This window comes from Hesperophylax consimilis, chromosome 31, assembly GCF_061612785.1.
Source record: "Hesperophylax consimilis isolate HC1 chromosome 31, BYU_Hcon_1.0, whole genome shotgun sequence".
In the NCBI taxonomy this organism is placed as follows: domain Eukaryota; kingdom Metazoa; phylum Arthropoda; class Insecta; order Trichoptera; family Limnephilidae; genus Hesperophylax; species Hesperophylax consimilis.
Genome location: NC_142866.1, coordinates 1,762,485 through 1,780,474, shown reverse-complemented (window position 1 = coordinate 1,780,474; position 17,990 = coordinate 1,762,485). Strand labels below are relative to the sequence as shown.

General features: G+C 33.9%; 1 protein-coding gene across 1 annotated transcript in view; it reads right to left on the bottom strand.

The window, feature by feature from the left end:
- Positions 1–15,295, bottom strand: part of LOC149409333 (sodium-coupled monocarboxylate transporter 1-like) — a 113,136-nt gene extending 97,841 nt beyond the window's left edge. The window contains exons 1-2 of the mRNA XM_089649909.1: positions 14,782–15,295; positions 6,310–6,469 (exon numbers count right to left, since the gene is read on the bottom strand). Of these exons, the coding sequence (XP_089506035.1) occupies positions 6,310–6,469; positions 14,782–14,987 (366 nt within the window). The 5' untranslated portion in view covers positions 14,988–15,295. The remainder of the gene's footprint in view (positions 1–6,309; positions 6,470–14,781) is intronic.
- Between the last annotated feature and the right edge of the window lie 2,695 nt (positions 15,296–17,990).

Here is a 17,990-nt window from a genome sequence, read left to right as displayed (position 1 = left end):
ATAATAATATCCCATTTTAAATTTAAACTTTTCATCAATATTTGTAGTTCGTCTAAGTTTTTATTGATACTTCTAATATTCTGGTGCATTATGTTAAAATTATTGTTTATGGATGATATGTTTGGTATGTTTGTTGTTAGTGCGTTATTCATTTTCTCAATTTAAATTATTAAGTGGATTAAGTAATGTTGTTCATATTATTCACTAAATTATTTTCACCATATCATCAAGGTGCTTAATGTAGATAATTTTATCATCTTGTTTTTTGCGTATCATAACTTTACCCTGTTTGTACCATACATATTGGTAATTTTTTTCTTTTGATAATTGTTTTGTTTTCCATAGGATTTCTTTATGATACGGGCTTAATTCTTCCCCGATGAAGATTCGAGATGTCGCCAGATCCTTGATTTCATTATAATTTATTTCCTTTTTCTTATCAAGGAGGGAATCTCTTTTTCTTTTATCGGAAAAGGTCACAAGAAATTTAGGAGGGGCTTCATTTCGTCTGTCTGAGACTCTCGTGACGTCAGTTATATCAGTGTGTAAGAGGTGGATTCCTGCTGCGGCAGCAACTTTTTTAACAATTTCCAAAGGTTGTTCGCGGTTTTGTTGTGGAATTCCTGCTATTTCCAAACTATTAGATTTTGATAACGTTTCCAAATCAGAAAGTCGGATTTCAAGTTTTTTAATTATCATATTTTTTTCCATTTGGTCTTTTTTTATATTTTCAAAATATATTTGAATCGCTCGATTTAAATTATTTGAGACCTCAATTTTTTTTAACATCTCATCGTATTGAGCACTGATAAAATCAATACTTTTAGTAGTTTCTGTAGTTTGTAAATCAATTTTTGTAAATATATCTCTTTTCAGGGTTTCAAATTTTTTATCAATGTATTCAATAATCTTATCCGTGTTCAATTTATCTTCCGAAATTATTGGGGTTTTGCTACGTGTGCTAGTCATCACTATTTTAGTAAGTTCACAAATGCCCCTCTTTAATTGTGCTTGATGAAAAATTGATGGTGGCAATCACTATTTAATATTTGTTTTATTGCATAGACAAAGTCACTCAACTTGACATTTAATATTTTTTTACTTTAATTAGTTTTTGCGCAAAAATCACTCACACTTTGAAATCTTAACTAAAACTTTTGATCTCACAAAACGTAGAAGGTTTAAACTTTAATTTAATCTATTTATTGTGGCTTTAAACAACTCCTATTAATTTTTCGGCTAGTTTATAAGGGACGCGGAAATTTCAGATCTTAGCACTATAGTTAACCATAGAGAATGAGAATTAACCATAGTTAATTTCACTATTTTTCTTCACTTTTCATCTTGTATAATGTTTTATATTTCTTATAATAAATGTACTTCGTATTTGGTATGGAGCAACAAGTTCGTTTTATCAAAAGTAGTAATCAAAAAGGAATGGAAGACCCAAGGAGTCTAAGGACGGGTTGTTTCACAGAATTTGAAAAATTCATCAATTTTCAAAGCCAATTTTCCAGTTCTATGAAGGTTCTATTCAAATTCTGTTATTATTTAGTTTTGTGAAACAACTGCCAATAATGATATAATAACAGGACTAATCAGCTTTGAAATTTGATGAATTTTTTAAATTCTGTGAAGCATCCCATCCTATAGAACGTAGAATATTTTTGATACTGAAGAATTTTCTTAAGGCAGGTGTTAAAGATGTTGAGGAGTTTTCTATAGGTTGAGTTTGGCTGATCGAAAAAAATAAAGTTTAAAATCGTATTTTGTGATAGTTGCAGTCTCGTTCAACTGTAATAAATTATATTCATTTAAGCTTTGTCATCTATAATTTGAGTTCGTCACAGTCCTGGGTTATGGGGGTGTTATAATTGCCTTTATAGAATCACGAGCTAAAAGCTCGTGTAGAGTGGATTAATAATGAAATTTATCTGCAGTTAATAAAGTTAGTGCAATTCAAAGTGTCACTAAATACACTAATCAAATTTATTAATTCTATTTATAGCTAATATAAAATCATTTACAACAGTGTGCGGGGTTCAATTTTTATGATGGAAAGCGCATAGCATGTTGCACGAACGATGAAATATAATACAAACACCATAATGATATGTACGATTATGTTTCGATTTGGCCAAGAATAAATCCTAAAAAATCTATATATAGGTTTTTTATGTATAGTGATAACGTATTACTTTTTAAGTAATAATTATTATCCTGAAACGCATAGGTACATAAAATGAAAAATACTTTCGGGAAAAAATACATGCTGCCGACGGGAACTGAACCCGCAGCCTTTTGATTGCCGGTCAGGTGCTCTACTTATTGCGCTACGTTGCCTTATTCAAACCCGCCAAATTATTCAATGTGCACTGTTATTTTTAATTCAACAATTATTGCTCATTAGATTTTCTCACTAAAAAAACACCAACTACATTTTTGTAGGAAAAGCATTGATAATGCTAAATCTCCTACTAGATGGCGTCAAGACTTATTATATCTTCATTTATTTGATATTCAGGTGTTGTGTTTCAGGCTAATAATTAGTGCTTAAAAAATATAATTAATAGTAAATCTAAACATTACGGACATCTGTCTAGTCTGGTGGTCGTAAAATCCAAATACAGATTTAGTACATTACAATTGTGAACTAAGAAATAAACAGTTACTTCTTCTAGGAGGATGCATTATTGCGTTGGACTATCTGGCAGTATCACATCTCAAATTTCAAATTTCAGTGAACAAAAAAATTATATGTTTTTTAGTTAACCTTTGCACCATGCAGGTTCTTAATCAGCGGATCTCCTATTTGCTACCCAGCGGACGTCAGAGATGTGTAAAACGACGCTCAAGTACTTTACCTCCTGCTTTGTATTGCAGATTGCAGTACCGCCAGTATCTAGCCCGGATCACTGCGTAATCTCAATCTCCGTCCCTATCTGAGAGCATAGAGATACTGTGTTCTTGCCGTGATGACTTATCCGGGGGAAGTGACGTTTACGAGTTACGACTGTTCATAGAATCGTATGTATTATGCAAAGAGACCAATTACAGTCATGAGAGTTACGAATGAAGCGATCGGAATGCAGTACTCTAGCGTAATATTATGTCCCATCGTATGTTTATCAATAGTAAATCAGTCGTCAATGTAATTTGATGTAGATTGGCAGTTTATTGCTTTTGTTACGTATTGTTAGTCTGTGACAATGTTTGTAGATTTCAGGGAATAATTATTTACAAAGCACCAAACATTATTATTTTCTGAAATTAATTTTATACATTATGTTACGGAGTTGAGGCACGAAACCACTATTTTGTTCCCAATAATAATGTATGTCTTTTTTTATTGCTTCAATACACGGCTCTGTCTGTTCAACAAGGAGGAATCCCTTTTTAGGACAGTCACATTATTGACAAACCCTAATTATGTATCGTAGAGCCTATACATACTACGTTACATATATTACATGAAGTAAACTGATGCATTACAAAGATTAGTGATAGTCACAATAATGAAATTTATAGGTATGTAACTACAAGTCAACAAATGTTCACTTTTGACTCTCCCTAAATCAAAGAGCAAGAGTATAAGTAAATAAGAATAATTGTTACTATGCTTGGTATTTGTCTTACATCGATAACTTGAATCTATTCGAATAATAAGTCACTTGGGTACTTACAAGGGTTTTTAGGGCTTAACAACGCTTTGACTCTTAACACTTTATTGCGGTATCGCATTAACAGTAACCATACTTTACCTAGCCTAAACTAACCCGCCCAGTTACGATACATTAAACTAGAATGCTAAGTTCGTATGAAATTGGATAATATTAAACAGTAATTCATGTGAAAACAGTAATTCATAAAAACTTTTAAGCTACCTTTTAATACAAAAGTAGACTTAATACACAAAATATTAGAAAGGTTTAACTCTATCTGTGATCAAATTCATTTTAAAAATTAAAAAAAAACGAGATTTAATCTTCATATAATTGTAATATTTAACTATAATTTTTTTTTTTTTTAATAAAACTATAGAAACTATCGAACATATTATTATATCGGGATGTTCTGTATTAACACCGTCCGAGTATACATTTAGGCACAATCAAGTTTTAAAAATAATTCACCAAAATTTGGTAATTAAAAATAACTTGATTGATTGCCATAATATAATACCATATTATGAATATGAACCAAATTCATTTTTAGAAAACGAATTTTATAAAATATATTATGATAAAACTATACTAACAGATCGAACGATTAGTCATAATAGACCCGATATAGTTTTACATGACAAAATTTAAAAAAAAAAACTTATATCATTGATGTCGCTATTCCAAATTCCTGTAATATTAAAAAATCTGTTATGAAAAAATACACAGATTTAGGAAATGAGATAAAAAGAATTTAGCATTCTCAGACTTTAAAATTTTTACCATTTGTTATTGCGGCTTTTGGCATTATACCTAGCTCTCTCATTCAACATTTAGGCGTATTAGATTTATCAAAAAAATTATTTATAAAAATGCAAAAATCAGTCATTTTAAATACATGTAGGATTACGAAAGATTTTTTAAATATTTATGTTGAGGGATCAGTAGGATTTATAGGCCCTGTTAAGAGTTATACCAAGCCGAACCATCTGATATGAAAATATCTGGAGTCGGTGAATTATTTTCCAATTTGATCTCTGGTAGGTTGACGTGTTGTTGAATCATTTGTGGAAAAGTATGTGGAAGGGTTTTGTTTTTCCTAAGGGAAAGATTTAACCCGGACATAGAGTCGGAAAATAACAGTATAATAATGTATCATATGCACATAATTAAACTAGACAATCACAACATACTTGGAGTGGGCATAAAATTCCAATAAAACTTTTTCAATAACTGGAAATTCACTTTGTGATGGCATCATTTTAATTAAGTGAAAACAAAAAAAAATCGTTTAAATCGCTTTTTATTAAAAATGTAAACATATTTCAAAACCGAAGGTTTTTTCATATAGGCACGTTTCGCTAAAAATGTCAGTCTTTAAATTTTTGAATGTTTTTACATGATACGGTTATGGTACGTACAATATTATAGGCAACACCAATCTTGACAAAATAAAACAAAACATCGAACATTATAAAAGAGTTATTTTACCAAATCTGCCCCAAAACTGTGATGATTGGTGATAAGCGCTGTTTTTAAGCAAAGCAAGAATATTTTAATTTAATTTGAAAATGCGTGCATTATTTTTTAAATCAGCCAAATTCGATTAACTTTTGGAGTAACATCGCTTGCCCAATCGGATGTTTTGATAATCGTAATATCACCAACCAATTTCGTACATGTTATGATGTATTCATATTTGGAAATATGTTTTACTGTAATTGAATACATCCAGAATAAAACCCTAACTTTCCAATGCAACGAGCTTTCTTCAAATTATATAATATATTTTTCTAACAATACTACTCAGAATGCAATAGCAAAAAGTGCGAGATGGTCGATAGACCGATGAGTATTATTTTCATTTAGAACTCGGGTGAATCGGGTTTGAAATACTCTGTCTTTCAACATAATAATATTATGAGATTACCACACTTTCCTCTCTTCCTCTCCACTTTTGCTCGTTGACTACCGATTTGTGGGCATTACGCATTAATGGTTCCACAAGACGCCCGCATATTGCGCCGAGCCGCCCCACAGTTGTGAGTTGCTAGTTAGCAAATAAATAATTATTCAGTCAAAAGAGCAACATAAAACGCATTAAATCAATTGTAGGATTGTGACTATAATAGATTATCGGGCATTCCAATTTTCAAGTATTTATTAGCTTACGTGCTAGTTGGAAGTAGCTCAGCGCGTTTAGCGGCCGTCGTGTGGACGGAGCCAATGATACATTTATTATTAACTATTTTTAAAGAAAAAATTGCCTCAAGTGGCTGTTAATTAGCAAAATCATATTCACGGGAAATGTTTGAACGTAATAGCCTCTTCTCTTTATTCCTATTATGGGTATAGCAATCCCGTGTTTAACCGATCTACCGATAAAATTTTAAGAGATTCTTAATAAATTAACAATAATCATTTTTCTCCGAGTCTGTTTATGTCTGGGTGTGTACGTACAGTATTCGCTATGTAATTTCAGGTTACTGGTTAAAATAGAACACTAAAATAATAGGTCAGGTTAAGTTGGTTTAGGATATGCTAGGTTAGGTTAGGTTAAGTTAGGTTGTCAATAGAGTTCTGTATTGTCATGGGACAGTAATTTTACCATTTAACATGCGTAGTTATAAGGTAGTTTGTGGCTTACCTCGTAACTGGACGTTATTTGCAGTTTGTAGAAGACGGGCAGGTATACTAAGGCCATAGTGACAGACACGAGGGACTCCGAGAAGATTATCATCCAGTACTGTGTTCCGAAGGTATACATCTCAGCAGGCAGCCCCAGAAGCGATATACCAGATATATAGCTGAAACGTATTACTTCAAGAATATAATTGCACAAAATATACATATAGTCAAACCAATATTCGAACGTGTTTATACTGGGTTCCTAAGATATACATTTCCGCAGGCAGCCGCAGAAGCGATATACCAGATATATAGCTGAAACGTATTACTTCCAGATTATAATTGCACAATACTGTTTAAATTAAGTAAAGATCCAAACCAGAGGTTGAACCTGAGTTTGGTTGTGGCTCAGATGGTTTGGGTTTTTTGGTACAGATGGCAGGTTATCATTTTTCTCCCTCCAACAGATTGAGATTAATAAAACCCACTGTCGATCTCTTCTGCATTGAACTTCTTTGAAAGGAACATCTCAACCCGTTGGGAGGAAATTACTTATTGGGAATACATTGTTGTACGGTGTCAATAAACCTTTATACTTGTTCCAAAAAAAAGTAAAGTGTCTCATTCAAGTTATCCATTCTATCCTCCAGTTAACCAAAAAATATTCAACACATACATATAGAGAAACCAATATTCGAATGCGTAATATTTTTCACACATGAGGCCAATAGCGAAAGGGCGACTTTACCCCATTGTTTTGCTTAAGGCGATGCACTACGTCGTGTAATATTTTAAATTAAGCCGCTATCAATAACAACCCTTACGTAGATGGCGATAAGGTTTAAATTCCCGCTTACCACCATCCGCCTGCTTTGATTTATGCAAGAAAAAAACATGGCCAAAAGGTGCCTTTTATTTTATTTTGTGGATGATCAGGCATAAATATTTAATTTTTTTTCGATCATTTTATAAATAACTTAATTTACCACATTATACAATAAAATCAGAACCGAAAATGGGTTCGTAAGTAGGAGATTTTGAACTTTAAAGTAGTTTTCATAGGCCTTATACATTATTTTTTTTATGTGCTTATAAAAAGACTTATCTAAAAAATACTCGATCATTTTAAAGGCCAAGATGTATTCTACTCGCAGTATTTAATTAAAGCATCTGAAATATTTTTAGGCGACTAAATTTTCAAACCAAAAACACATGATTTTGCATTACTACGTATGGCATCGCCTTAAAGATAAACAGAACAATGTTATGATTTATATTGTTACTCGAAGGTTTATCTATTCGTTCAGAGAGGCGCTAATTTAGTTTTTACATTATATCACTTTTTGAAAATATTAAGACGAATTATTTGTTTGCGCATGTACATTTCAGCATTCTGGTCGCTTGCGGGCTCAATAGGTCGGAATTTTTGCAAACCCAGTTTGCCACCTCTTACCAGACCTGACGGCTCACTAGCAAACACCGCCACCGAAAAGGCTAACTTATTAGGGAAAATGTTTGCGGAAAACTCGACCCTCGATGACGGAGGTGCTGTTCCGCCGTCGGTTCTTCACTGCGGCTTCTATATGAAAAAGCTGAGGATCCGGCATCGGGATGTACTCCACGTTATACGGGGGCTCGATGTTAACAAAGCTAGTGGACCTGATGGAATACCTGCCCTGGTATTGCAGAGGTGTGCTGCGGAAATAGTTCCAGTTTTGACAAAGCTCTTCAAAATGTCCCTGAAGTGTGGCACTGTGCCCTCTGGTTGGAAAAAAGCGGTCATTCACCCTATTCCCAAGAAAGGTGACCGCTCCAACCCGGCCAACTACCGCCCCATAGCGATCACATCAGTTCTGTCCAAAGTGATGGAACGTGTGATCAACGACAAACTGCTCACATACCTCGAGAAGAACAAAATTATCAACGACCGTCAATACGGATTCCGGCGGAACCGCTCGTGCGGTGATCTTCTCGCGTATGTGTCGCATGTTTGGGGGCGGTGCCTGGAACGTCACGGTGAGACCCAAACGGTCGCACTAGACATATCCAAGGCCTTTGACCGGGTCTGGCACCGAGGACTTGTCAACAAATTGCCTTCTTACGGACTTCACGCATCCCTGTGTACGTGGATTACTTTTTAAGGGATAGGTCGATTCAGGCAGTTGCTGACGGTTTCACCTCATCCTCACACTCTATAAATGCTGGCGTCCCACAGGGATCGGTTCTGTCTCCGACTTTGTTTTTGTTGCACATCAATGACCTTTTGACATGTGCACCGATACATTGTTACGCGGATGACAGTACAGTTCATGATAGCTTTTTGTTTGACAAGCCCCCAAAGGGCACACAAACTCCAACGGCTCGGAGGGCTTTGAAGCAGAGAATGGACGGTTATCTCGAGAGTATTTCCTCCTGGGGTAAAAATAATCTCGTCGAATTTAATGTTTCAAAGACCCAATCCTGTCTGATTACGTCTAAAAGGGATCTAAATGATAATCTAGTCTCCTTCAACGGAAGCAATCTTCCGAACAGGCCTTCCATTGATATGCTTGGAGTAAATATAAGTGACCAGCTCAGGTATGGGGGCTCCATCGAACCCAGAGTAAAGCTGGCCTCTCAGAAGCTGGGCGTACTGTACAGGGCCCGCAGATACTTTAATAATACACAACTGCTGACCCTGTACAAATCGCAAGTGCGCCCTACTGTCGAATTTGGCAGCCATCTCTGGTCCGGAGCCCCTAAATACCTGAAAAAAACCCTTGACTCTGTGCAAAAACGGGCCTTCCGTTTGATAGATTCCCCAATCTTAACAAACGGACTGCAATCTTTAGAGCACAGGCGTCAGGTAGGTATGCTTTCCTTGTTCTATCGGTATTACAATGGAAGATGCTCTGAGGAACTAGCGTCATTGATCCCTTCGGCACCGGTGCGTAGTCGGGATACACGCCAAACGCGTGCCCAACATTTGTACACGGTTGACATTTGTCACATGAGAACGGGTCGCTTCTACGATTCGTTCTTAAGTTCAACAGCTCGGCTGTGGAACGAACTGCCGGCCTCTGTGTTTCCTCCCTCCTACAACATGGGACTCTTCAAGACCCATGTTCACTCCTTCCTCTCCACAAAAAGACCCTCCACACAGCATCCCCAAAGATGACATAGGCCCTGAGGGAAATTATTTTCCTCAGGGCCTCCTGTGTGGAGTTAATATAAAAAAAAAAAAAAAAATTACAAAATGAATTCTTTCAAGAAAGGCATACAAGTACAAAATTGTATCTGTGATTAAACCATTATCCATATGCTTCTCTTGAATGGATTGAGGTTGATTCAAATAAATAATTCATAACATTTTCATAAAGCATTATTGAGAGGTTGTTTTTCTTAAAATAAATAAATTAGTGCCATCTATAAACGCATAAATTTTAACGTATGTTCTGTATACTTTTAACGATTATAACGAATGTTGCGTGTTACCCTTAAGGGTAAACGTAACGTACGTTATAATCTAAAATATATACATCTTATTGATTTGGATCTGAATTATTTATAGTTTTTTTTTTTACTTGAAACATATCGAAATTAGTGGTGCTGCAAAAACTACTAGTCACTTGCACGAAGGTCAAATTCAAATTATAATCTCTTTCCGTCAATATCGTGTCAGAGGAGACAAGCTTTTGAGGAAGTGTGACAAATTTAATGAGCTTTAAAACTAGCAAACTTTTTTCATTATCATTTGATATTCTGAATTTCTGCCAACGCGTTACATTACGCGGCCCCATTGCGAGTTGTTACTAAAATATATATTAATAATTTCATGGATATTGAAAAAAACAGTCTTAGTCGTTTTCCAACAGCTCTGCCACAAATATGGGGGGAATAATATGGGAAAAGGAAAGGTTGGAAGTGTTTGAAAAGCCATTAAAATATATATTTAATAATTCGGCATTGTATTACGAGTTTTCTGTAAAAAGCATAATTTTTTCGAACATCGCTGAGCATTGGCTATCGGCCAACGGCCCAGCCCATTCACTCTTTATGTTTTGTATAGTTACTTGACTTATAAAGTATATATTTAAAAACCCCTTTTCATTATGTGTGACACTGTAAATGTATTGCATATAAGTATCAAAATATGTGGCGTACAGTTTAAATTGCAACCACAACTCTCTTCTACTGTGATTTATTTTTGGCGTATTATGCCATGTTGAGCTATCTTCTTCTTTATTAACGCTGTCTGAAACATTGGATACACTCCAAAAATAAAGCACTTATTTATTTACTCTTTCACCTTAACCAAAATACTGGCCGTGAAAATTCAAAATTACTACATTGACCTGCTTAAATAAAGAACATTATTTATTATTATTAAAATTATTCTCTATTTTTTAACCGTTCTTTGTTAAAATTTATTTGCGTAGTTTTATTTATTTATACTCATGTATATTACGCTCTAATCTACATAATATGTATTTCTTATATGGAAACATTACTTTAAATGGCTTTAACCGTATTTATTGAACAAATCTGAATAATGAGCATCTTTTCTATAAGACATGCTATAATTTTGCAAAATTAAATAAAAACTTTAGCGGTGCTTAGTATTTGTGACGGCAATATGCTGTAATAACCAATAAAGATGCACCCTTGTGCCGCGATTTCACGTGTGACCGCCATGTACACTAATGCCATCAGACAACTTCAGGTTATTGAGCAATACAATCAAACACCATGAGAGAAAACAATTGTTACTTCATGTGTATTTAACCGTAAGACGAGATAAAGCGACAGGAATTACTTCAGAGAATTGTCTCAGCATCGTAATGGTTCCCTGGCGACACTGGCTGCTGCAGGCTGAGCTAGAAACGAGAGCCATTAGACCACATCCTTGGCCGGTGCATAAAGGCGTCAATTGATCGTTAGATCAATCTGCACAGATTGCCATCCGTCCATTCGCCATTGGTCCACGGACGTTAACCCAGTTTTGAAATAGTGATGGTGATAGTGCAAAAGATAGCGATAATCAGCGTAGAACAAAGGGTTGATACGTAACAAAATAATCACCGTTTTATTTATATGTGTTTTATTTAGGTTAGAGAACGACTTCCATAAAAAAAATGTATTCGTTGGCCCGAAGATGTTTTTAAGTATTAACAAGTGGTAAGTGTAAAAAATAATCATTGATTCTAGAAAAATAAATCCCTGAAAATATCGAACTATATAAAAAAAGTTATTGAAAAATCCAATGTTTGCGTTTCTTAAATAAAAAATATAAGGTAAAAGTTTTGTAATACATGTAAACAATTCCGTTTACTGATCACAGCTGAAGCCATTTAAAGCAAGGTTTCGATTCGTAAAAAATTGTAATCTCTCACAATTGTAGTGATACTAAAAGTAGATATCTTATATCTGAACCGAAGTGCTAATATAATAAGAGTAATGTTACTTTACTGAGTTTGTTGATATAAAGTATTCAATATGTAGTTTCAAACACGCGGCCTCTTTGACCAGGGTGAATTTATCTCTTCTACTTCGCAAACACAATTTATGCACACGTACTTCCGAAAACGCAATTACATGAAAAAGAATTCCATTCTGCTCACAAAAAATATATACATAGGTTTGAATTTTATATACATTTTGAAGTCATCCCTCTCATGCATGAGATGTTACGAGATTGTCCTATAATATGGCGTGTCCTATAATATCAATTTTGCAGAATGTTATTCCTATATATTTATTACAAGGAGTCAAAAGTACGCAGCAAAAAAACAACACGGTGAACAGTAAACAAACGAGATATAGTCGAAACAATATGTTGTACTGAGAATTGTGTTAAAAGACTAATTTTCGTATTTAGTCGTAATTATTTTATTACTGGTTCGACTATAAACATTTTATTAACAATGGTTTTTATCATTCGCATTCAACAAACAAATTTATATATTTTTAAACACATTAAAGAGTAATTCGCACACTACATCAAACACGTACAAAGCAAGTAGCAAAATCACATTTTGTACATATCACAAAACATAATATATTATAATGGAATAAAGCAACAATAACTTTGTTAAAAACCATGAATATATTTAACATGTTACGACCGATGGGTTTCGCTGAATACATGCATCATCAGGGTACAAAATTAACCTACGGTACGATACAATAAGATAAGATACGATTGTACTACTCCAGCCAGGAGCACTCGTGTTCCGGTAAGACCTGTACACTGAGGGGCCCTGTTTTTTGGAACACGTGCTCTAAGGATTGGAGGGAGGTGGAAGTTTAATCGACCGGTATAGAAACCTAATGAATTTAGGATGGGAAAAGGAATTAGGCGAAAGATAAAGGAATTTCTTGAGCGTTGTTGTTTCTTCTTTACCTTCCGTCTTCTTGCCTCTTTTTGGTTCTTTATGATTAGTATAGTTTTATCTTAGTTCCTCTTGTTTCTTCTTGTCTCTTCTGGTTGCTTTTGTATCTTCTTGTTTCTTCTTTTAGGTACTTCTAGTATCTCTTGGCTTTTCTTAGGTCGCCTTGGGTCTTCTTGCATATTGTTGTATATTTTTGCCTCGTCTTGGATCGTCTTGTCTCTTCTTACATATTCGTATGTTCTACCGCGCCTACTCTCTTCTTGGTTCTTTTTGTCTTTTTTGTCTCTTCTTACCCCTTTGTCTCTTCTTTTACTTCTAGTATCTCTTGGCTCTTTTTGGATCGCCTAGGCTCTTCTTACACATCATTGTATTTTATCACCCCTTCTTGGATCGTCTTGTCTCTTCTTACGTTCTACCGCCCCTTCTCTCTTCTTGAATATTCTTGCCTTTTCTTGCCTTATCTTGCATCTTATTGTCCCTTCTTGCTAGTTTAGTTAGTCTTCTTGAAACTTCTTACTTTTTACCGCCGCTTCTCGTCTCTTTTAGTCACTTTTAGTCTATTTTTAGCTCTTCATGCGTCTTATTATCTTATGGTATCTCAATGTTACTGTATTCCACGCTACATTTTGTCTCATTTTCTATACGTATATATATGCTCACACTATGTATATTTGATTAGTTTCATTTTGTACTCTGATGATACTTGTGTTAAACGAACCCGGTTAAGTGAGAGGTTTTTTATTAATGAACTCTTAATGTATAGAGCTCGAACCTGTTAAGAAAGGTGACATGTTTATAAAGCGCATAACCGTTTCCGGTAACCCAAGGCGCATCGATGGAAGCGTTATAAATAATGAAATACTCCAGTTTATTAAGTCAATAATAAAGTTAAAATCATTATTTCTATCGAACGAGAGGTATGCATTTTACGTACTTTTGAAAGGCTAACATCAAAATCATATGTCGTGAAGAAGTTATGTAAAAATTACTTGAATGCAACGAGAAAGTATAAAGAAAGTTCCATTGTAAAAGGGTTAGGATTCAATAATTCCAATGAAACCCGAAATTTAATAAGTTTCACTGTTTTGTTTGGTTTGACGGATAAAGGAAATTTTTTGATATTTAAAAAAAATAAAGATATCAAATGAACTAATAGAATGATGAAACTTATCACAAAATTACACTTTTTGCACTCATCAAAAATTAAACTCAACGCATAGAGTTGTAAACGGAGGAAGTTTTTCATTTATTCAAGGTTTTTTCCTTATTTCCATGTATTATATTCCATTTGCAATGATTGTATTGTACGCATTGTTACATTATTTATTCTTCTTGAATTGACTAACGAATCCCAAACGAAGTCGTTATCTTATGAGTCTAGACATTAGTCAATTCATTTCTGGCATGTGCACAATCAGCTAACGACAATTTACTAATTCGCTTGAAGGTACCGGAAATATTATTCTATTACGTACAAGCAAATGGTAATTTTTCGTTGTTACTTTATTATACACACCAAGCAGTTAAAAAAAATCGCTCAGCCACCTGGACACAGCAAACTTAATTAAGTTAAGAGAAATGTTCAATGAAAAAAATAAATATTACACGGACTTTTATAACAAAAGCTGATATTCTAAATTCCCAAAAAAGTTGTTCTTTTTTGTTATTAAATCTTTAACAGAGAATGAATGCTTTTTTATACATTAAAAAAATCTTGGCCTCACTGGCTGCCTTTTTCATGTCGATAGTTTAATACACTGGAACAGTAATTAAATACAAGTAATATAAAATGAAAATACAAGGCAATATAAAAACGTGTGTTCTACAATTTAAGATTTTTAAATAAAACGTTAACATTTATTAGATATTATGTAACTATATAAAGTTTTAATTTTCTTTTTAATAAAAAAAAATTACTAAAGATTATGTTTTAAGTCAAATATAAACGTTATTGTTTGTTTTGTTAAAATTTTGTGTAAACATTCAAACATACAAACATTTAATGCTACGAATGTTATACTTAGGGGTTCGGGACTACAGGGGCTTGTATTATGTCGATGACAACCTAACCCCCGAGAGATGCCACATCTTTATTAAAACTGAACGTTAAAGTGACTTACCTCGCAATAAGCGACATCGATATAGGGAAAATGCCCATTGTTTTGCCTCCCATCAGGTACTCCTGCGTGGTGTTCTGCTTCTGCTTGGCAAAGAAGGCAAAGTAAACTCCGATCATTGCCGACACAAACAACATTGCACCGAACACCACATAATCCAGTGCGTCAAAATACCTTGCCTCTACAACTACTTCGTCGATTGCATCCATTTTTATAGGTGAATAACTGTTTAATTTTATTTATCGATGTTCAAAACCTTAGATTTTTTTGTCGATTCTTGATTAATTTATTTGAGCAAATTCCATTTTGTTTTATTTGCTTTATCCGACTCTTTTCTGGTAATGATAATCTTTTTAATATACCGATAGAAATATGTAATCTTTTGTTTCATATTTACACTATTCAAACGGTTAGGCCAAACACGTCTCGGTGAGTTGACAATGAATGGGGTTAGTTATGTCGGAGTCAATGAAAATATATTCTTGTGAGTCTAAGATATAACACGAGTTTTCGAGCCCATGGGTAAAATAGCACTGAGACTGGGTTCTCAATAAGAATAATGGTTCCCGACGATCCCGACAAACGTAGATAATTGTCAATTACGTACACGTACACGGCCACGATTTAATCTGAACGTCCATTTATCGCGGAGTCCACACTGGTCCGGGCGGCTTCATTCTCCATTGTGCGTCCGCTGCGGCACTCAAGCAAATAGTTTCGTTCTTTGTAAGGATCATTCCAGTTCTCATTGAATTTTTCATTTAGGTATCTACTATCCGGGTTTCAAAAACGATTTAATATTTTGAAGGGCAATATGATCAAAAGGACTATTTTGGAGTAACACAGGGTGGGTGCATACACTCTTAACTCGTAGCTAGCTGATGGGGCCGGTAAGTCGAGTTTAAGGGATTATCAAACTCTGCGAAGCGTGAAATCTGTATTAATATATTAGGTGGCTTAACTTAACTACGTTTCTTAACCTTGCTACTATATGAATTTTATTTAAATATCAAGAAATAGTATCATGAAAGTTCTAGTAGTTATTAGATTAGTATAAAGGTTACGGGTTATTTTACTTACTATTCAGAAAAATATATTGTAATAACTTCAGAATTTATTAAATTGGAAGGGAGTTAATTTGAATTACTGTCTAATAATGAAAAATCACGGTTACAAAAACTTACAACCATAAGCATAACTTACAACAAAATAAGTCTTACAACCCTTAGGTCATACATTTTTTCTTGGCGTCTTTTGTATCTCCCACTTGTTGCTTCATGGCAATAACAACATTTTTCTTTCGACATTTTTTCTTGCATTTGAAGAACGTATATAATAACAAACAATATGGAAGCTCCGTATCCCATGATCGACGTAAAGTGGAAAAAATCATAAAATCAGATTTTATAGATAGAAATAGGTGGTCGATTTGCTCTCCTCATTTTGTAACGTAAAGTTTTTTAAAATTAAATACTTTTGGAAGTTTCTTGGATATTTTATTTGTTGCAGACCTGAATAAACAAGTTGTCATAGTTCATCAATTTTAGATTATCCACTTCAATTTTAGTTACGTAATAGCCTTAGCTTACCCCTAGCTAATTTTATTAGATAGTAAAAACAATAGTGAATATATTACACAGTTTTAAAAACCTAAGTTATTTGGATAAAGTACATATATTTAAAGAATCTCTACAATAAAATATTTGCTATATATCTAAACTAAATATCTGATAATTCTATCTTAATTTCTCCACAGAGGCTGGTAGATTTTTTTTGCTCTCTTTGCTTCATTCACATTCATACATCGTCTCATCCAAATCATTCTAATATTTCAACTCTTGCAACGATCTGACTCGATTATTTAATTCACCATAAATTTATGTGTCTTCCCCGGAATCTCCTCGTATCAAAATAAGCATAATAATATTCTTCTGGCAGTCATTTATCATTAGATCTGCTACACTTGTATAAACCAACTTCATCCCTTTTGTAATCTTGTCCATTACACTAACATCGACCTTGCACTGTTCTCGGATATCCCCAACCATAATTTTGTTGAACTTACATGGTTTTACTAGACACACAGATCTCAAGAATGTAAATGTTATTTTTTAAAACGATTTTTACAATCATCGTGCAGTTGTAATTTTGAAACCAGGTTATTATTAATATTATCGTGTTTTGTTTTCAGAACATTTGGTTTAGTGTCTCTTCTTTGGTATTTACATAACTTTTACATTAAAGAAAGACCCTTGACATAGGCATCAACAAACAACATTAAATTTTGTTCAAATTTTGAACAAAAGGATATTATGTCGGCACGTTTTGTCTGTGGATTCCACGTATCGTGATCATTTGTTCATGGCTGTCATGTGTTAGATTCAAAGTGACGAAACAACAGATTCAGGAATTTTATGGATCGCGCGTGTTACTGACTTGTCGTCCTCCGACGTGCGTTGCAGGATTGAATATTTTAAATTAATTTAACACAAAATCATCAAACTCTAGTTGACTTGTCGTCCTCCGACGTGCGTTGCAGGATTGAATATTTTAAATTAATTTAACACAAAATCATCAAACTCTAGTTGTAGAACTGACATGTTAACTGCCAAGTGAGCATGTAGACCAATGAACGCACAATGGCTGAGTCCCACCCAGGCGTCGTTAGTTTAATTCCTCGGCTGTTTAAGACTCCATCACGTTACAGTAATATTTTCCATTTACTGTGGTGGTAGTAGGAGATTTTCAAATTATTGTTAAATTATTCGTAACATGGAAAACTTTGTATTTCTAAAAAAAATTAAAATAGTGATACTGAGATAATTTTAAGAGAATTTTTTATCTGCATATTTCCATCATATGTTTTAAAATTGTATTATCATTATAACATTAACAAGAGATATCACAAACATGGAAATATTTTCATGCAGTGCGTATTAGGTGTCTTTGATTATTTGAAAAAATGTATATCTCCCTCCCTCCCTTACTTAAATTTTATTCCATATTATGAAGGCAGTAAAATCTAAATCTTTATTTATGCATTGACTTCAGATTTAACTTTTACAATGTCCAAAATTGCATCTTCGAAATGATCGATTCTGAAAAAAGGCATCGATTTCGACTTCGTTGTATTTGTCGCCGACAAATTCGTTCTTATGAATTTACAGAAAATAAAATGCCGTCATTTTTTTAAAGAGAACTCAACCACCTTG